At 41.7% G+C, this 21,165-nt stretch overlaps 2 protein-coding genes across 4 annotated transcripts in view; both read right to left on the bottom strand.

Moving 5' to 3' along the window:
• The window catches only part of ddx55 (DEAD (Asp-Glu-Ala-Asp) box polypeptide 55), a 25,130-nt gene extending 24,275 nt beyond the window's left edge, over positions 1–855 (bottom strand). The window contains exon 1 of one of the 3 annotated variants that reach the window (XM_048611235.1): positions 834–855. The gene's annotated coding sequence lies outside the window, so the exon portion shown is untranslated. Of the gene's footprint in view, positions 38–833 lie in introns of those variants that run through there. The other 2 variants (XM_048611234.1, XM_020535540.2) reach the window with 2 other exon arrangements.
• A 3,601-nt stretch (positions 856–4,456) lies between these two features.
• tmed2 (transmembrane p24 trafficking protein 2) lies at positions 4,457–17,499 on the bottom strand. Its single transcript, XM_020535541.2, has 4 exons — positions 17,232–17,499; positions 13,158–13,350; positions 8,241–8,348; positions 4,457–7,354 (listed from the first exon to the last, which is right to left on the bottom strand). The coding sequence occupies exons 1-4, from the start codon at positions 17,415–17,417 to the stop codon at positions 7,230–7,232; spliced, it is 612 nt and encodes a 203-aa protein (XP_020391130.1). The 5' UTR covers positions 17,418–17,499; the 3' UTR covers positions 4,457–7,229.
• Between the last annotated feature and the right edge of the window lie 3,666 nt (positions 17,500–21,165).

The following is a 21,165-nucleotide window of genomic DNA, read 5'->3' as shown; positions in this document are numbered from 1 at the left end:
CCCCCGGCACTCACCGTGGTTCCGGCCCGTCACCAGCCGCCCGTCCTCCAGAGTGCACTTTGGTTCCATGGTACTTTCCAGGGGGCCTCTATGGTCCCTGGACTTGAGGGATCGTTGGTTCCATTAAGCCTCAATTCATTGATTCACCTACTTTTTAATTCAAATATCTAACAGTCGCAGGGAACGGGAATTAATAGATTCTGGTTGACAAATGTGTTTTTTTTTTGTTTTCGAGAAGGGTCGAGATATATTGAAAACTACAAATGATGGCGATCACAGGGGGTTAGGCAACACCTATGGAGAGAGAGCAAGCTAACGTTTTGCGTCTAAATGACTCCTCAGCAGAGCTGGAGCCATAGGTCTTAGTACTACAAGGATCAAACGGTATGTGGAGAAAGCAGAAAGAGGGTATTGAGTTGTATGATCATAGTGAATGGCAGAACAGCTCTAAGGGGTGAACGGCCCATTCACGCTCCTTGTTTCTCTGTATGACCTAACCTATGAATCTTCTAGTGATAAGACATAGCTTATTTCCCCTCACCCCTGTATTTATCTGCAAATATCCAGATGCTACATTAGCAGCTTTGGGAAGGTCCTGTTCCCCTCTGCAGCACCACAAAGGCAGTCGACATTTACAGCCAGAAGATTGTAAATATTTTTCAATGAACCTGTTCAGACATACGTCACATCGTGCACAGATGAAACTTGAACCCAAGCCTATCTGGCCCAGACATAGAGAAGCTGTATACTGCCATGTTCAGACTTTGGTAGGAAGTTCAAAAAAATTACAAGGGAACAGGAAACCTAACTTCATCCTTACAAATCTGACTCACAAATGCATCCAATCACTGCACAGTCCCTGGAGAGATTCAAGAGCCATCTTCATGCTGAGAGTACCATCCATTATATGGAGTAGCGTTACCACCATGGAAGTTGGAACAGATGTAGCTGCTGGAAACTGCACAAATGAAAAGTTAAGAACCATAAATTGATTCTCTTGCACTTCTTATTGAACACATCAAGAGCAGCACCAGGTGTACTCAAGAAGTGACAAGCTAGTGAAACTAACATGTGCTAAGCAGAATGTTATAAACAGAACCGAGCACCATGACCAACAGATCAGTGCAAAGCTCTACCCTGTCAACCCATGAGGCTGTACTTGCTGATGAGTAATTAAATAAATAATGAGAGGAGGTGGCTTCACAGACCTTCCCATACTCGGTAATCATGATGTGGAAATGCCAGTGTTGGATTGGGTTGACAAAAGTCACAAATCACATGGGGCCAGGTGATAGTCCAATGAGTTTATTTAAACTCGCAAGCTTTCAGACCGCTGCTCCTTTGTCAGTAAAGACTTCAGCTGACGTAGAAGCAGAGCTTCAAAAGTTTATGATTTTAAATAATCCAGTTGGGACTATAACCTGGTGTCATGTGACTTCTGACTATGCTCAGTGATGGCAGAACTATCACTTGTACAAAAGGTTGAAGCACTGTAGCAATATCAAGAAACACCTAAAAATATACCATGTGCTCTAACTCCAGAACTAGCCAATAGTCATAGTAGTTCTGGAACAACTACGACAGCAGCATTTGTACAAAGTGGAAAATTATGGTTGTCATATAGACAGAAATGACAATTCCAATCCGGCCAATTTCTGTTCCATCTGATATCTGTCAATTCAATCGGTAAAATGATGGAAACGATCATAAGTGCTAGCAAACAGCATCGCCTCACCAACCTCCTCCTCATTGATGCTCCATCTGGGTTCCAACAAGAGCACAGCTCTAGATCTTACAGGCTTGATTCAAACATGGACTGAAGAGACAAATTCAAGAAATTAAGTGAAAGTGACTGCCTTTGGCAGTAAGGAGGCATTTGACCGAGTGTGGCATAAAGGTGTCCTGATAGGTCATTCGTGGGAATCAGGGGAAAGCTTGCCACTGGATAGTTGTGGTTATTGCATGTAAACGATCTCAGCCTTATTACTGATGGAGCTCCTTACGGATGATTCCTTGGTTCAATCATCTTTGGCTACTTCATTAATAGCCTTTCCTGCACCAGAAGGCCACAAATGGGGATATTTGCTGAAGATCAGTGCTTGGAACCTTTCACAACTCCTTCCATGCCCACATGCACCAAGACATTTAGGATTTGGCCAAGTGGTGAGTATCATTCAGGCCACACAAGTGTCAGGTAATGACCATTTCCAAACTCTCTCCTGTCTGTATTCAATGCAGTAACATTGTCAAATATTTTATTAATGTTCTAGGGGTCAAATCTGACCAGATACTTGACTAGCCAAATAAAAACCACGGCTACAAGAGCAGGTCAGAAGCTGAGGATTCTTTAGGTGGTGACTGACCAAAGCCTATCCAACACCAACCAAGCACAAATCAGGAGTGTGACAGAATACTCTTCACTTGCCTGAATGGGTGCAGCTCCAACACCCACCATAGGACATCACAGCTGCAGTGCATATGATCCACAATGCTTTTACCAATAAGGACAGCATGTAGATAGGAACACCATGTTACACATCATTCTGGCTTCATTATTAGTGTGTCAAAATCCTGAAACTTCTCCTTAACAATCACTGAGGGCATATTCTGCAGACTGTTACAGCCTGAAGTGGCAACTTATCACCAACTACAAGGGATAGACAATAGATACTGGCCTTGCCAGTTACATATATTCTGTTGATCAATAAAATATGTACTTACGCACACAACTCACTATTATATCTACAGCCTCCAGTAAACATCTGGTAATGACCGAGTGTAGGGTTCATGCCCACTATCAATTTCAGAACTCCATGAGCAAAAATTGCTACAACATCCCATCCTGATAAATACTGGACAGAGGAAGGAAGGATTGAAGATATGAAATAGTGGAGCAGAATGGACAAGTTGGCCAGAGATCAGATGTAAAAGATCGATTACAAAAAGTAAATTAAGTTGTCCAGATATTTTCTTTATTTGACATTTCAACGTTTTATTAAAAAGAGCAGCTAGTCCAGGTCTGCTTCATTTCAGCTCCCAAACCACACTATACAAAACCTGATCAGTTTAAAAAAACAACATTCCATTTTGGTAATGGAATCAGAATTTTGAATTAAACAAACCAAGACACATTGATAAGTCAACTGAATGCATCCAATCTTGTAAACCGCAATGTGTGACTTTATTACAAGATTTTATCTTAAAATTACAGAAATTAACTCCCACTGGTCACATTCTCCACTAGTGAGCATGTGGAGGGAAGCTGCACTAAAGCAGGTGAAAGGATAGTTACATGGCAAAGTTTCAAGTTACAAGACCAAACAGCAGGAGCTGTTAGTGTCAAATTCTGAAGTAAATTGTCTTGGCTCAATCAAGAAAATGTCTGCTTGCAATACCACAAATCCAATTATGCAAGTAATTTCAAGGTAGGAGAGTTTTCCCTGATGTCCTGGAACCAACATTTATCCCTCAACTAACATTATTAAATGGATTATCTGACTATTATCACATTGATGTCATGTGTTCAATTTGGCTGCTGTGTTTCCAGTGTTTCAATAGTGTATTGATGTCAAAAGTACTTCATTGGTTGTAAAGTGTTGTGGGATGCCCTGGGCTGTTGTGTAATGGAAGTTCTTTCTTTCAAGAGGCATCTCTTGTCAATGATTGGCTGTTATTTCAAGACATGCTGAGAAACAACATGTGGCCTGAACAGTGGCACTGCAGAATGATGTACAGTTGAACTCAACAGGCCGGAGGGAAACAAGGTGCAGTAACCAATAACCATGAGGCCTCACAGGGAAAGTAAGGGAGATCAGGTTCTAAAAGTGTTGGTATTGGTTTCCATTTCCAGTCTCCCCATCATTCGTGAAATTAGTAGCTTCAAGCTAAGATACATCCAATAATATCTTGTTACAGTGATTAGTTACAAAAGGTGAGCTACAGTAGATTTTAGGCCTGGAGGAATGACCCAAGCACAATTCTGACCTCACTCAAATTCACAATCCGACATGGTCAGGAGGTAGGAACTCTGGTTTATCTCACCAGGACTGAGGATTCTCGTATGGTCCCATTACTGTCCAAATATCAGCGAATTAAACACAGATCAAGGTTCAAATAGATTTTGCATTGTATGGCTTGTACCACATCACCCACCAGAGAATCCTTCCAATATTAAAGTTAATGCTTCCTGCAAGGTCACTGAAAAAGGAGTCAACTTTCACAATTAATATTAAAGTACTGAATAAGCAAAGTATTTTTGCGCAGATCTATTGGGTTCAATCAAAGCATCTGGAGGGTGGACTTATGAGAATAAGGAAAATATCAGTGGAATAGATAAGTCAGCAAAATATTACAAATTTTTGGGTGATAAAGGACAACAAAATCCACAACCACATGCAATTTGAACACCTCCCATCCCCCATATCTTGGCCTAGGAAATTCAACAGGATTGTCCTGATTTACTTAAATTATTTTAATGAATATATTTTTTCATTTGAAAGTACACTTATGGAAAATAATACAAATAAGATTGGAATTGAATTCATCTGAGTGGTTACCACATGCTAGATATCTGTCGCTGTACCACAACCTTCAAACATGGAAGACCAGATATCTTTATGCAGGAGACTGTACAAGGATAGTTGGGAAAAAAACAGTATTAAATAGACAAATTTATGGTATTAACCAGATTACACAAACCTGCTCATTTGCAGCACTAATCCTACCATACGTATAGAGACGGTGACCATTTTGCTTTGCTCTTCATTAGGATTGTACAAATCCCTAACATCAACTTTGCCCTTATTGTATTTCCAGAACACTTGTTTCAGATTCTCAGTTTTTGCAAGTTCCCTCTCTTTTTATTAGAAAAAATTTGGCCAACTTTATTCAAGACAGTAAAACTGCATTTGCAGCACAAAAACAAAACAATAATTGAGTGTCTTTAGTGATTCCTGCTGCACCAGATCACTACAGCAATAATACTCACCACTGGCAAATTACAGACGTTCAGCAACCATGGTAATACTGACTCAGGATCATTCATAAAGCTGAACCCTTATTGGGCAGGGTGGGATGGAGTTTCCTTTTGTTTGGGGGGGGGGGGGGGGGGGGGGGTAAGAGTTGGGGAGGAGAAAGAGTGAGAGAAAAGAAGAGGAGGTGCGAGGAGTGCAGCAGCTGAGGTAAAATTCTGTTGGTTTTACAGAGTTAGCTGGCTCTTGGCTTTGAATGAAACACCAGTTTGAGGCTATTCAATCATATGGTTCAAATTACTACCAACAAAGCAACACATTACAACACACACCTCAAATGATCAAATAAACAATGCTCTCACGATTTGGCAAGATTATGTACATACTGCTTCCCTTTGAATTAAAAAAATCAAATGGAATTTTTGTTTTCTGTAATGAAGTTTACCTGTACACATACAGGCAGCAAGATGTTTACAAAGGACAGAATGCAAACACAAAGACCACCGCTCCTCCACACCTTGTAAATCTTTTGAAGAGAATGTGAGAAAGTTACATTAATTATCATTGGCTTGGGGTCATTTTATTAGAGATACACCTTAGACTTTAATTACATCATATCACACCTGATCCATTTAAGGTGTGATGTTACATAAAGATTTCAAAAAGTGTTGGCAGACAGCTTTTTTTTTAAAATCAGGTGACGGTTTATAAACCTGTTCTTTTTCAAAGTCCCACAATCACCACAAGTTTTTAATCCATCAAAAGTCTTTCCAGCCAATGTCCATAAGTCAAATTCCAAATCAATGCAGATACTCCCTGGTTCAAAATAACAGACAGCATTTAATTATACATTACCAGCCACAGAAAACCTGCAACCTTCTCAAAACCAAGAATCTGGTTTTATCTGGCAAATTAAATATTAATTTTCCACTGTTCAAATTTTGCAAAATCTCACTATAAATGCAGCATTGTTTGGGGTATAAAGTCAGTCAGGACTTTTGTTTTTAAGTGAAAATCTCACCAACCATTCCCCAAAATACCTTCACTCTTCCTAGGAGTTTTAATGTCTGGGCTTTTACAATAAAAAGTTTCAGTTAATGGGGAAGACTCCTAGCAATAATTTCACTAATATTCTGAAACCTAGGAACAAGAGATGAAGTTGGGAACAAAATACTGCTCATATCACAGCCAAAAATTAAATACTTATTCTGCAAGAAAGGTTACTGAGCATTGGCAAGGAGTTAACAAACCAGTGCAATCAGGCCACTGGATAGCCCAAGACATTCAGGAGTACTTTAAACTGCTACATTTTCAGAATCAAGAAACATTCTCTTTATTCACGAAAAAAAAAGAACCTTTGATAGTATGAAGTTGTGGGATTGTGGACCTTTTTCTGCTGGTTTGCTGCCTAAAGTAATACAAGTTTACCCCTGAACATGAAGGTAAACCATAACTAAATAAATTGTACAAAATTGTCGTGTGAAAGATTTTCAAAAGACCAAGTATAAGCAACTTATTCACACTGGTCACATCTTAATCAGCAACCCACACACCTAATGCTTTTCCTTTTTGTTTGCAGTTTAAGCCCATCATCAATGTTACCAATTAATTACAGCAAAGCAAATAAAAAGCATATTCATACGGATTTTTATAAAAACATCCGCACCCATAACAAATCACCAAAAACCCAGAGGATGATTTGGTTCCAGTGGTGAAAACAGATATTGGAAGGAAAAAGAAAATCAGGTGTGACAACATGAAAATGGCTGGACAGTTACAGTAAGTCTATAACTTACGTACTAAACTAATTGCAAATTTTCAGAAATCCTCCACAGAAGTGCACAGCCACTTTGGGGAAAAAAAAAATACAAACTGTAGGGAACTACTAATGTTCCAAAAAGCTGGGCAATCTATATACAGCACTGCAAACAAATTAAACTGCTTACACACTGTTACAGAAATGCTTTAAAAACATTAGGTGGGCTTGCACATTAGTCAAATCTCTTTGTAAAGTTGAATTGAGCTGATTTGGAGCATTAAAAATCCCCTACATTGCAACTTGAGGCCTCTGCAAATTATTCTTTTATACCCACGGACTCCCAATATTGTACTACAAAGGACTTTATATAAACAGCAGTAAATGAAGACCAATAACACAGTGCGTGAAAGGTTTTCAGTCAAGTGACAAAGTATTAAAAGCTGTTGTGACCAGATCCTTTTCAGATTGTGGCTCCGATGCTGAACTTCTACGAGAGGCCGCTACACAACCCTTCGGACTTCGAAAAACCTCTTCAGGTAGTAGATCTGTCCAAGAGTCATGGCAACTAATACCAGAGCTTCAAAGAAAGACCAGAGGACCACTCTACTGTTTGTGTTGTCATTGACTGCAAAGAAAATATGATAAGATTAAACAGGACCAATCCAGTCACGATTAATAACGTTACCATAAAAATCATACAAAAAATAATATTCAGGTTGGCATCGCTTATAATTTGGTTTTGCAATCAGGGTTTGCACCAATTTGTTCATTTCTGATTCATAAATTCTTGTCATCCTTCATTTCTTCTAACTAAAATTTGTCTATGTGGTTCTTTTGTGTCACACTTGCCTATAAATAGAACTTAAATCTTTTTTTTTTTTTTTTAAAAGATGACTGCCACTTCATAAGTTTTTAAGATGGATGCAAGGACTGGCTTTGCGCTGTTCCTTCCAAATAGAAGTCATCTCTGAATACTGGAATGACACAATAGTCTAGTGGTTACAGCAATGTAGTAACCCAGAGGTTTAAAATGATGAAATTGCATTTATTAAGTGTCGCGATTGTGGCTTGTGATTTTTAATCACCTCTGGCAAGTGGGAATAGGCCTTGCCAGTACTGTCCACATCCTAAAAACGAACAAACAAACCTAGGGTGTAAACTGTGCAAGCACGAGTCAAGTATGTGGTAAGACATTAAAGACGTGGAGGGCAGTGAGATGCTTAGCCATCCAGGCCAACAATTCTGTGTTTTGATTCTCAAGCTGTACCACGAATTGATCTCAAAAGGAAGCAGAAATTGGTCTGAACATGCAGGAGAAGGGCTTGTGTTCCCACTGTGATGGTTAACTCGTGACACATCTAATAGATAGAACTGGATTTGGCTGCACTGCCCCATATGAATAGACCGGCCATTCAGGGCCTCATGCCAGAGGACTCTGGGAGATGTCACAGCCCTAGGAATGAAAGTGAAAGAGTGCTAAATATGGCTCAAAGGCAAGGAGATGTACATACTTGCTCTGTGTATCCTCTCACGTACTTCCATGTACTCTTGCTCATGCTTCACTGCTGTCATGGCCACAGCCAGTTCATTGATCATCTCTTCTAACTTGTTCTGGTGAGCTTTATGAAACAAATAACAAAATCAGCATGCAACCTCCTCAAACATGCATCAATTTGTTCAATCCGTTAAAGCCATTCCTTGTAGCAAACAGCCAATTTTCTGAAGCTCTAAAACTTGCAAATGCTTCCTCAAAAATGGCCAGCAAGACAAACTGCACATTAGTCTTCAAAAATTTTGTAAAGTGAACAAAGTTAAAGGGACAATTTTGGAAGGTAGAATATCACATACTTTCAAATAGCAAGTAAGTTTCAAATCTGTTGTAAAATACAAAATAGCTCAAAAAACAGAGCTGCGCTACACCGTGGTATCTGATTAGCATAATTGTGACATGCTCCAGCCCGCTGTTATTTATAAATGAGTTGCATATTTTGATTTTAATGAGACAGCAAAATCAATGCATGGTGAAAGAATATCTGCTAATCTGAGTGATAAGATTAGTGATTACTGTATCACTTCCCAGTACAAAAATTAATGTCCCCAAATGGCCACAATTAAAAAACACAAAGTGGACCAAAGATTGACTGTCATGCCATCTAATGGTTTAGGAATAACAAGGTGAGTAAGATTATATAGCTGGTTGCCGTGTAGTTTCACTGTAAACACTTCCAAAATGTCAGCAGCAACTCCCCATTTTCATACTCTGCCTATACATCTGGGTTAGTACTGTTAGCACAAACAGCCATTAGACATCATTGGAAACACTGACACCATGATTCCTACAATGGTGAGGAAAATTCATTCACAAATACAAAGAAGTTCCAAACGCCTAGTTTTGCATTCATCAGGAGTTTAAGGAAATTACAAAACAAAAATGAAGAGAGCAGAAAGAGACATTAAAATTGTTTACTGGTTGACGTACCATCCCATGTATCCCCACCACCTGAAGGAAAGGGTAAACAGAAGGACATGGGATAAATAAAAGTTCAAGGTAAGGAACACTTAAGTAAAAAGGGGACAACGTGAAAAACAAGGTGCTTTTATATTGCACTTGTGCCTCTGGGGATCTGGAAGTGTGGGTCACCTTGTGTCGCTACAAGACTGACCAGTGGCCCTAGGACCAATAGCATATCCCATTGCCTAAAATACCTCTCAGATTTAGATCAGCTGGCTGATCAAGACCCACATTTCAGAGTCCCAGAACCACTTGCATACTTCTCGTGCACAATAAAAGCTCAATCTAATCACAAATAATTATGTAGAATAGAACGCTGTAATATACAGCTTCAAATTATAAAGAAACAGGATATTTGTTAAGATGACAAACAAAAGAAGCAAAGGTGATAACCACGATAAAAGATTTCTCAAATGAAATCAAAGACTTTTGCATGCAATTGGAAGTTTGTGTTCACAGTCCAAAACCACACAAGGGAAACCTTAGAATGAGGAATTTTGTCAAAGAACAGATGCATTTAATCAGTTAATTCTATTTCTCCTTTGCCAGTGGCATTGTCAAGTATTAATTATTTGGGTCAGGAAGTGTCATATAGTAAGAAATAGACCAGAAAAATACATGGGAATATAGCTGCAGAATTTCATACAGCTATTTTAAAACGTTATCCCTATTGTGTTTGTACCTGATTCATTGTACTGAACAAATATCACACTGTACAATACTGTAATCCTCCATCTTGTCAATAAGATCTTCAGATATATTCTGAGGAATATATTTGAGATCTGTTCCGAGGAAGGGTCACTCAATCTGAAACGTTAATGCTGATTTCTCTCCACAGATGCTACCAGACCTGCTGAGCTTTTCCAGAAATTTCTGTTTGTGTTTTCAGGTATATTGTTAGTGTTTGTTTGTCTGATATTAATGTTGTGTGATTTAAATGGGTTTGGTATACACAGAATACTTTAATAAAAGTGCGTTAAAGCTATGTGTCATTTTATGTCAGGTTTGACTTTGAATCGCATGACCCAATCAGTGCCATTTTGGAATGGCATCGAGCTGACCCCTATTCCAGTTTGTGGCTTATCTTCAGGACACTGCAACTTGAGGCTGCTGTCTCTCCATAGGTAGTTTCTGGCCTCTTGCCATTTACCTCCTGAACCCTCACTTACCGCTAGGGTTTGGAAGAGGAAAGCAGGAAAATGGAGGGTTGACAATCAGTGGGACAGTTAGAAATCACAATCAGAGTAGGAGGCAGCTCACGACTACTGTCCTATGGGGAACTAAGGAGAGGCAACAGATGCTGGCCCAGTCAGAGATGCCTACATGTCTTTATGAAAATGAAATAAAGGGAGTGTCAATATATTCTATTATATTTTAAGTTGTTTTATTTAGAAGTTATTTAGCATTATAGAAAATTAAAGTTTACAAGGTATAAATTTTTACATTTTCTTCTTGGATGGGCATGCCTCTACAGAACAAAAACAGAAGTTGCCAGAAAATCTCAGCAGGTCTGGCAGCATCTGTGAAGAAAAAAATCAGATTTAAATCAGTTCTGAGGAAGGGTCACCGCACCCGAAACATTAAATCTGATTTTTTTCTTCACAGATGTTGCCAGACCTGCTGAGCTTTTCCAGCAACTTCTGTTTTTGTTCCTTATTTACAGCATCCACAGTTCTTTCAGTTTGTATTACGTTTCTACAGAACCTGATTAAAGCTTTTACATTGGTTGTATTGGAAAACGCTGGTTCACTTTATGTTATTGCATTTGAAGTTTCATTTCTCAGGAACACAACTTCAAGGAAGGAATTCCTATAGAATATCAGGAACTGACACCTTTGGTACATTTTCGTTAAAACAACCTGGAAACCGAATACTGGCATGAGTAGAAGGCACCATAAAACCACTGGCTCCTGTAAAAACTAAACCCATTTACTGACGTTCTTTAGAGTCAATGAACCCTTATTCAGTTTAGCCCTATATGCAACTCTAATCCCAACATGAATGCAACTGATTCAAACACTATCAGCACTTGCTTAGCAAGCTAGTCACCATCCTGAACAGTTCTTTGCAGTGGTTTAGGGAGGAGGCCCGGCACATGTTTTGGGGCGATAACTTAGTGAATTAATTTTAAGTCTTTCATAATTCATAGAAGCTTTGCTTTCATTGCTTTTGCAGTAGCAGTGAAAGTCAGACAGAAATGAGAAACTGGTTACACAGAAAATGAAACAATAATCAAAGGTTCAAATTGATGCTCATTTTTAAAAGTGAAATCCATAACTAAAGATCTATGTGTTGTTAACAAGCAGTAGGAGCATATAGTATATGATGAAGCAAGTCAAAAAAAAAATCAAGAAAACTAACTCCGTATGAAGGAGAGAATTTGTGGCTCAAGATTCGTGACAGCGGGGAAGAGCTTAGACAGGCTGAGCACTTTTCTATCTCATTCTCCCTGCTACATGAGAACATGCAAGTGCTGAAAAATTTAGATAAAAAGGTTAATCCCAAACCTTGTATAAAACTCCAAATATGGTGGAAACATTCCACTGAGTTTTGCTCCATTGTCAACAGCTCCAGTAGCAAAAAGGAAATAACCAACAAAGCCCACCCCTGATGTGAGGTATATAAGCCTGACAAATCTGTTAGAATTTTTTGAGGAGGCAACGAACAGGTTAGACCAAGGACAGCCAATGGATGTTATCTATCTGGACTTCCAGAAGACCTTTGACAAGGTACCACACAGGAAGCTACAGAATAAGATAAGTGCCCATGGCGTTAGAGACAAGGTACTATCATGGATAGAAGATTGGCTGTCTGGCAGAAAGCAGAGATTGGGGATAAAAGTGTCCTTCTCAGGATGGTAGTCAGTGGCTAGTGGTGTTCCGCAAGGATCAGTGTTGGGAGCACAACTTTTCACTTTAAACATCAACGATCTAGATGAAGGAACTGAGGGCATTCTGGCTAAGTTGGCAGGTGATGCAAAGACAGGTGGAGGGTCAGGTAGTATGGAGGCGGCAGGGAAGCTGCAGAAGGATTTAGACAGGATAGGAGATTGGGCAAAGAAGTAGCAGATGGAATACAACATGGCAAAGTGTGAAGTCATGCACTTTGGTGGGAAGAATAGAGGCATAGACTATTTTCTAAATGGGGAGAAAATCCAGAAATCTGAAATGCAAAAGGGACTTGATAGTCCTAATCCAGGACTGTCTTAAGGTAAACTTGCAAGTTGAGTTGGTAGTTAGGAATGCGAATACAATGTTAGCACTTACTTCGAGAGGACTAGAATATAAAAGCAGGAATGTACTTCTGGGGGACCACATTTAGAGTATTGAGAGCAATTTTGGGCCCCATACCTCAGGAAGAATGCAGTGGCCCTGGAGAGGGTCCAGAGGAAGTTGACAAGAATGATCCCTGGAATGAAAGGTTTAACATATGAGGAAGATTTAAGGACTCTGAATCTATACTCAATGGAGTTTAGAAGGATGAGGTGGGGGGCCAAATTGAAACTTAGAGAATACTGAATAGCCTGGACAGAGTAGACGTTGGGAAGATGTTTCCATTGGCAGGAGAGACTAGGACCCAAGGGCACAGCATTAGAGTAAAGGGAAGGCTCTTTAGAACGGAGATAAGGAGAAACTTCTTCAGCCAGAGAGTGATGAATCTATGGAATTCATTGCCACAGAAGCCTGTGGAGGCCAGGTCATTGAGTACATTTAAGACAGAGATAACTAAGTTCTTGATTGTCAAGGGGATCAAGGGTTATGGGGAGAAAGCGGGAGAATGGGGTTGAGAAACTTATCAACCATGACTGAATGGGGGTGTAGACTCGATGGGCAGAATGGCCTAATTTCTGCTCCTATGTCTTATGGTCTTATCTCTTAGTCCCTTCCCAGAGAGTATAGAGAGTATAAAATCCCACCTTCTGTCTCCATATCATGCCCTTTTGGTGCTTCTCCAATGTCGATAGTGAACATCACAATCTTGGGAGTCATAGTGGACATTCTGTTGCTGAAACAGAATTTATACGTTCCATCCATATGTGCAGCAAATGTGTATTTCCCACTGGATTCCCGGTCCCCCTTATAAATATTTTTACCATCTGGTCCTGTAATCTGTGGAAAACAAAATGACTTATCACTGAATGTGACATAGGTTCTGCCAAGTATAAACCTCCCACTTAATGGACACAAGAGGAAGCTAGATTTTTTTTTAAAATCATCCACAAAACGTGAGAATGTATATTAAAAACTGATAATAAAAGATGTACAAATTTCACACAAACATGATGCAAAATATCACCATTCCAACTAGCCATCTAAAGAGTGACAGAAATGACCAAATTATATCATGAAGTTTAGCTATCAGTTAATTTTGCCAGGTGGGAATCCAGCTGTATGGGCCACCTGATGCCTTGGCTGAAATTAGGAGACACCAGTACCAAAGCTAAGACCTCACAGGAGCCATGCAGATTATAACCACATTCCTTACCACTAGGCAATCAGGTGTTGCAGAAGCTTGTCAGGCACAAGGAAGAGGTTAAAAGTACAATTCCCAGTTATAAAACATATTCGGGGATGGCAAATATATACAGCATTGTAAAAATGATCTAGAAATTACTGCCATGTAAGAAGCTGTGTATGCATATTTGAAAAAGCCAATCTAATCATAAAGAAATCCCTAACACTATAACAGTCACTGAGACATCAAATCCTTTTTTGTGAAGAACCACATGCAAACTGCCAAAGGATTATGTACCTCCAACTGCATCCAGGGATAGATATGGGAATTTAACTCACAAAAGCAAGAGCTTAGCAGCTAGGGACACCGAAATCTCCTGTTGTGCGTGATCAACCAGTTTGGAAATTGGTTTTACAGAATCATCTGTCATTGACAAGAATGATTTCCAAACTGCAGTGACAAATCTAACTTTTCAGGCTTTGTGAGTAAGCCAAGTTTGTTACCCAAGCACTGATACTCTCTAGTTTTGTGCATCCACCTTTAGGTATTTTGTTTGCAAGAGAAGCATTATTGCCAAGAGTGTAATCTTGGAGCCACTCAACCCCGCAACGAGCCCTAAGTTAGCTTAAAAAAAAGTTACTATAGAGAGAGGTGGGCATTTTAAAAAAAAGTCTTTGAGCTGCACACACTGCTAACTTCTTACATTAAAAGTCCTACTTCCATATTTATAATGAAAACTGCTCATGTAACTATCATGTGAATTCCACTCTCTTTTGGCATGGGTACTGCATTGTCACTACCGTTAGGAGGGCAGAATTACAATCCAAAATCCAAAGACAGATTATGAAATTTACAATGTAACCAGTGAGAAGGAGTTTGGTTTATATTTTAAAGGTATTGAGTTGTCGTCATCTGGAATATACAGCCTAACAATGGTGGAACCAGATAGAAAACTAACTTTTGAAAGTAAGTCGGATATATATAAAATAGTGGGGAAAAAGCAAGGGAGTGGGACTACTGGTGGCACAAACTTATGGATTTTACCCTATGCTGTACAAACTGGAACTCTACGCAAACAATGTACGCATGGCCAGAATGTATAAACCCTGCATCGCTGTGCATTGACCAGGCAAGTTTCCTGGGTGTTATAAAGTTCCTTTTTAGTAGCATTAAATTTTCAGAGATCATCATAAAACCTCAAAACCGCCGACGTTCCAGAATGTTGGATTTACATGGTTTAATCCTGAACGTCAACCATTAGGAACAAAATCGATGGGAAAACAGCACAGGTTGCTTCCAGGCAGACAAGACAATGAATGTCCACTCTGTGTTTATAATGTTAAAAAGGTGAAAATGATACAGTTTGAGAGAAGTGATGACACAGAACACTATTTCTCAGACCTAATAATCAGGCAAATTATTTAAATATTTAGCAACAATTAAAATCTCCATACACCGATGAAGAACTAGAAAAGCCCTTGGGTTAGTAAATGGACTGCAGCTCCCATTTTAGTTCAAGCCACAAGCACAGTCTGATTACAGCATCTGTGAATACAGTTTGCTCACTGTTCAAGGGAGGAAAGGGATTGCCAAGACTCCAAAGAACCATTCAGAACTAATGTCCTTTTCACAAATTGACAAAAAAGCCTCAGCAGTATTTCGGATGCACTGCAAGTGCTATGAAACAATTTCAATTGAGTAGTGTACATTAAAATACAAACTAGGAGATTGAAATATCAAGAATTCATAGCATTACTTTAGTATTTATAGGGCCAGTATTAATATACAACTGTACAAACACTTAAGCTAAAAACATTTTTAATTCAGGTATTAGGGCATGAATTGTCCTATCATAAGTAATTATGCAAACAGAATCCTGAAATGCTGTAAAAGATGAAGTGGATAACATACCATCTCCATGCCACCAAATATTTTTAAGAGGAAAGGGACAATAAAGGGCACTGAACAGTGCTTTGAGAAACACTAGCACATGGATGACCAGCTGAATGGCTCAAAGTTTAGGGTCCAGCAGAAACTAACCTCTTTTCTGATGGATTGTTATTGATGGGCCTGCAGCTCATCTCTGTTCCTGTAGCCATACAAGTACTGTATATGACCAAACTTTTGACACTATCCACAATGTGGTACGTAGGGCAGAGAAAATGTAGAAAATTTCTCAACGTTATCCAGCAAGTCGATTTCTTTATTTTGTGAATGATCTCAGCTAAATGTGTGGCCAACCTAACAAAGTCTGAAAACCACGTCACCTGGAATCTACTCATTTGAACTAAGTGAACTCCACAAAAATAGCTATTTTTAATCCAAGGAAGGGAAACTTGTTAATTCAACCAAAAATGGCAACCAGATGGCAATCTAAAATTCAATAATATGCTAACTCATCACTAGACCGTTATTTCAAACTACTACCAACAATAATTCCACATAAAATTCTGATAATATGGCACATTCATGGTCATAATCTAAGTGAAATACAGACAGAATACACACATGCTCAGAAAAAGAAAAACGTAGGTCTGGCCAATAAAATGGGTGAAGTCAAATTGTTCATATGGTATCAACTACTCGCTAAAACTTCAGATTATCATAAATTGCTTTTTAAAAGTTTGGATTTAACAGCCAATTAGTGTACATTTAAAGTCATTTCCCATTTTATTTCAAATGGAGGTGTTAAGCTAAGCACACTGCTAAAGAAAAAAAGAGAAAGTACAGCGTGTAAAATATACCTCTTCAAACACACAAGCTCTTCGACACAAACTCGAGGGAATACTTTACAGTCTTTAACCTTTCCCTACAGAAAGATGACCGAGGCAAGAAATCTACCTCCCCCACTATAGCATGCAGATTTTAAACAAATTGCCATTCACTTTTATGCATTTCGTTAATAAATCTATCCTATCTGTTTTACAGCGAAAATGCACATACACACATACGAACTATTGTCATACTGACTGTCATGCACTATCAAAGAATTCGCAATGCTGCTATCTTCCACAACATATTAACATTTTGGTCGTAGAACAAGTGAATAAAATGACACAGAAAGCATATGCTAATTATTTTACAGACAAACCAATTTATCCAGTCCGTCACACCATATGTTCCAGGTACTTTCCTACACCACAAACTGGGAAACATTCACCAAGGCACTGATGCGATGCATACAATCTGCATATTTTCTATATTTCAAAACTTTAACTACATCAGTTGTACAAGTGGCTCCGCTGATCTCAGTGCCGGAGAAAGGTTTGATCTCAGATCCAAGACTGCGAGGCCTTCTCCTCAGCGACTTCCTGACCATTGCAATGGACTATATTGAATGATGAATGCGGCCAAGGGTGCCCCTGAAGCGGAGGAAGGGACAGGATCAGGCACCAGCCTCGGGTTCCCAGGCAACCTCCAGCCCGCAAGCTGTGGGTAGACGGGGCATCTCCGTTCGGCCGTGAAGTGGGTCTGCTCTCCCCGCTCTAACTCTCGGCCCAGCCTGAGGCCTAGTCAGCGCCGTGCGCTCGCTTACCTCCACATCGATGTCCAGGAAGCCGCCCTCGGCCACCTCGAAGATCAGCCCCATCTTGGTGCCAGACGTTACCTTCTCGAAAAAGCACTCCTCAGCGTGCGCATCAATGCTGACGAAGTAGGCCGAGGCCCCACACAAGTAGCTGAGGAGGCCAAGCAGCAGCGAGCACTCGCTGAACGTCAACATCTTGAGGAGCCACGGCCTGTCCACGCCGAGGCCGCAGAGCCCGCCTCACCTTCTGCCACGTCACATCAACCGCCGGCCTACACTGCGCCTGCGCGCTAGCTCGCGGCTTCAGGGCTACCACGCCTGCGTACTTCATCGCCACCACCGCGGAGTGCGCTTGCGCGCTTCTATCCTGGCGGGGAAGATTCTAGGGGTGGGTCGTTTAAAACCTGACTTTCGGAGCGAAAAGATTTTGATTGGACCTCACCTGAGTGTCCGACTGTTCCTGTAGTGGTTCAGGCGAGTGTTAACAATTTATTTGTATTATTCAAAAGCAAGAAGTTCTGAATAGGCATCCTTCTGTGAACCAAAAATGAAGGTCATTCTTTCCACCTATAATTTTGTACCATGTTTGCCGACAAAACAAGCAGAACCACTTCAAAGAAATTTATTCTATGTCACATCATTTGAATGTTTCTGAAGTATTGATAAGGTGCTACACAACTGATCATAAGATGTAGAAGTAGGCCATTCGGCCCGTCGAAATTGATCCTCCATTCAATGAGATCATGGTTGATCAAATAGCCCTAAATCTCACTGTCCTGCTTTTTCCTGTAACCCTTGATTCCCTTGCTGATTACAAATCTATCTTATCTATGTGCAAGTCATTCCTTCACGTGAGTATGTTCACATCTTTTAAGGCATACTCGTGCATAAACAGCAACTCACTCCAACCTCTCCCCCGCAGAACGTGCAGCCCTCCGCTCCAATCCCAACCTCACCATAAAACCCGCGGACAAGGGAGGCGCAGTTGTAATATGGCGCACTGACCTCTATATCGCCGAGGCCAGATGCCAACTCTCCGACACCTCCTCCTACCGCACCCTTGATCATGACCCCACCCCCGAGCACCAAACCATCATCTCCCAAACCATCCACAACCTCATCACCTCAGGTGACTCCCACCCATGGCCTCCAACCTCATCGTTCCCCAACCCCGTATCGCCTGCTTCTATCTCCTTCCCAAAATCCACAAACCTGAATGCCCTGGTCGACCCATTGTCTCCGCCTGCTCCTGCCCCACCGAACTTATCTCCAACTGTCTGGACTCCATTTTCTCCCCCTTGGTCCAGGAACTCCCTACCTACGTCCGTGACACCACCCACGCCCTCCACCTCCTCCAGAACTTCCAATTCCCCAGTCCCCAACACCTCATCTTTACCATGGACATCCAGTCCCTATATACCTGCATTCCCCATACAGATGGCCTAAAGGCCCTCCGCTTCTTCCTGTCCCGCAGGCCCGACCATTCCCCCTTCACTGACATCCTCATCCGCTTAGCCGAACTCGTCCTCACCCTCAACACCTTCTCTTTCAATTCCTCCCACTTCCTACAGACAAAGGGGGTGGCCATGGGTACCCGCATGGGCCCAAGCTATGCCTGCCTCTTTGTAGGTTACGTGGAACACTCCCTCTTCCGTACCTACACTGGCCCTAAACCCCACCTCTTCCTCTGTTACATTGATGACTGTATCGGCGCCGCCTCAAGCTCCCACGAGGAGCTCGAGCAGTTCATCCACTTCACCAACACCTTCCACCCCGACCTTAAGTTCACCTGGACCATCTCTAATACCTCTCTCACCTTCCTGGACCTCTCTGTCTCCATCTCGGGCAACCACCTAGAAACCGATATCCATTTCAAGCCCACCGACTCCCACAGCTACCTAGAATACACCTCCTCCCACCCACCTTCCTGCAAAAATGCCATCCCCTATTCCCAATTCCTTCGCCTCTGCCACATCTGCTCCCAGGATGAGGCATTCCACTCCCATACATCTCAGATGTCCTCGTTTTTCAAGGACCGCAACTTCCCCCCCTCAGTGGTCGAGAATGCCCTCCACCGTGTCTCCCGCATTTCCTGCAACTCATCCCTCACACCCCATCCCGGCAATAACAACCAAAAAAGAATCCCCCTCGTCCTCACGTACCACCCCACCAACCTCTGGATCCAACGCATCATCCTCTGACACTTCCGCCATCTGCAATCCGACCCCACCACCAAAGACATTTTTCCTTCCCCAACCTTATCTGCTTTCCGAAGGGACCACTCTCTCCATGACTCCCTTGTCCGCTCCACACTCCCCTCCAGCCCCACCACACCCAGCACTTTTCCCTGCAACCGTAGGAAGTGCTACACCTGCCCCCACACCTCCTCCCTCACCCCCATCCCAGGCCCCAAGAAGACTTTCCACATCAAGCAGATGTTCACCTGCACATCTGCTAATGTGGTATACTGCATCCGCTGTACCCATTGTGGCCTCCTCTACATCAGGGAAACCAAGCGGAGGCTTGGGGACCACTTTGCAGAACACCTACGTTCGGTTCGCAATAAACAACAGCACCTCCCAGTCGCGAACCATTTGAACTCCCCCTCCCATTCCTCAGACGACATGTCCATCCTGAGCCTCCTGCAGTGCCACAACGATGCCACCCGAAGGTTGCAGGAATAGCAACTCATATTCCGCTTGGGAACCCTGCAGCCCAATGGTATCAATGTGGATTTCACAAGCTTCAAAATCTCCCCTCCCCCTACTGCATCCCAAAACCAGTCCAGCTCATCCCCGCCTCCCTAACCTGTTCTTCCTCCCACCTATCCCCTCCTCCCACCTCAAGCTGCACCCCCATCTCCTACCTACTAACCTCATCCCGCCCCCTTGACCTGTCCGTCCTCCCTGGACTGACCTATCTCCTCCCTAACTCCCCACCTACACTCACCTTTACTGGCTCCATCCCTGCCTCTTCGACCTGTCTGTTTCCTCTCCACCTATCTTCTCTTCTATCCATCTTCTATCCGCCTCCCCCTCTCTCCCTATTTATTTCAGAACCCCCTTCCCCTCCCCCATTTCTGATGAAGGGTCTAGGCCCGAAACGTCAGCCTTCCTGCTCCTATGATGCTGCTTGGCCTGCTGTATTCATCCAGCTCTACACCTTGTTAACTCACATATTCCTTCTGTCCGTGACTGAGACTTTAACAATGTCAGCTCAAAGCAAAAAGTCATTTAAACCTCATGCATTCCCTTTAATGTTGAGTGCTATAAATATCATTGTTAGGAGGATTGTGGCCATCCTGAGAGGATGTTTCCCAAAGTGCTCCACAGGACAATAATAAGATAAAGGTACCAGTCATGTGAGATGTTAGACAGGTGATCAAAAATTTTGTCAAAGAAGCAAATCAGCAACTGTAACACTGTATGCTGCACTCTTCTGTTATCCCAATGCCCTGTATCGTTCAACGTGCCTGTTAAGCATGTAAGACAACCCTTTTCACTGTATTTTGGTACACAGGACAGTAATATGCCAAACCAAATCAAAATCTTAAGGAGCTGGTAAGAACTACCGATGCTGGAGTTAGAGATAACACAGTGTGGAGCTGGAGGAATACAGCAGGCCAGGCAGCATCGGAGGAGCAGGAAAGCTGATGTTTCGGGTCGGGATCCTTCTTCAGAAAGCTTTCCTGCTCCTCTGATGCTGCCTGGCCTGCTGTGTTCCTCCAGCTCACACTATGTTATCAAAATCTTAGGGGACAGTTTAAAAATGGGAAAGAGAGGCTGAAGTTTAGGGAGTTCCTGACTTTAGATTTCAGGCACCAGAAGACGTAGACAGTAAAGGAAAGAGATTAAAATCTGGGCAAAAAAAGAGACGAGAATTGGAGAAGGGCAGAGATCTCAGAGGGCTGTGCAACTGGAGGGCACTATAGAGAGACCGAGGC

The sequence above is a fragment of the Rhincodon typus genome, chromosome 24, assembly GCF_021869965.1.
Source record: "Rhincodon typus isolate 14 chromosome 24, sRhiTyp1.1, whole genome shotgun sequence".
In the NCBI taxonomy this organism is placed as follows: Eukaryota; Metazoa; Chordata; class Chondrichthyes; order Orectolobiformes; family Rhincodontidae; genus Rhincodon; species Rhincodon typus.
The sequence above is the reverse complement of the archived record's forward strand: the minus strand, read 5'-3'. Positions and strand labels throughout refer to the sequence as shown.

What these genes read in the sequence shown, in the direction of transcription:
- tmed2 (XM_020535541.2), bottom strand. Translation starts at nt 17,417, where the DNA reads ATGTTGACGTTCAGCGAGTGCTCGCTGCTGCTTGGCCTCCTCAGCTAC. An exon ending in GCATGATATGGAGACAGAAG is followed by an intron (nt 8,349 to 13,157) that starts GTGGGATTTTAT and finishes TGTTTCATAAAG; the next exon opens with CTCACCAGAACAAGTTAGAA. An exon ending in TGAGAGGATACACAGAGCAA is followed by an intron (nt 7,355 to 8,240) that starts GTATGTACATCT and finishes TTTTCTTTGCAG; the next exon opens with TCAATGACAACACAAACAGT.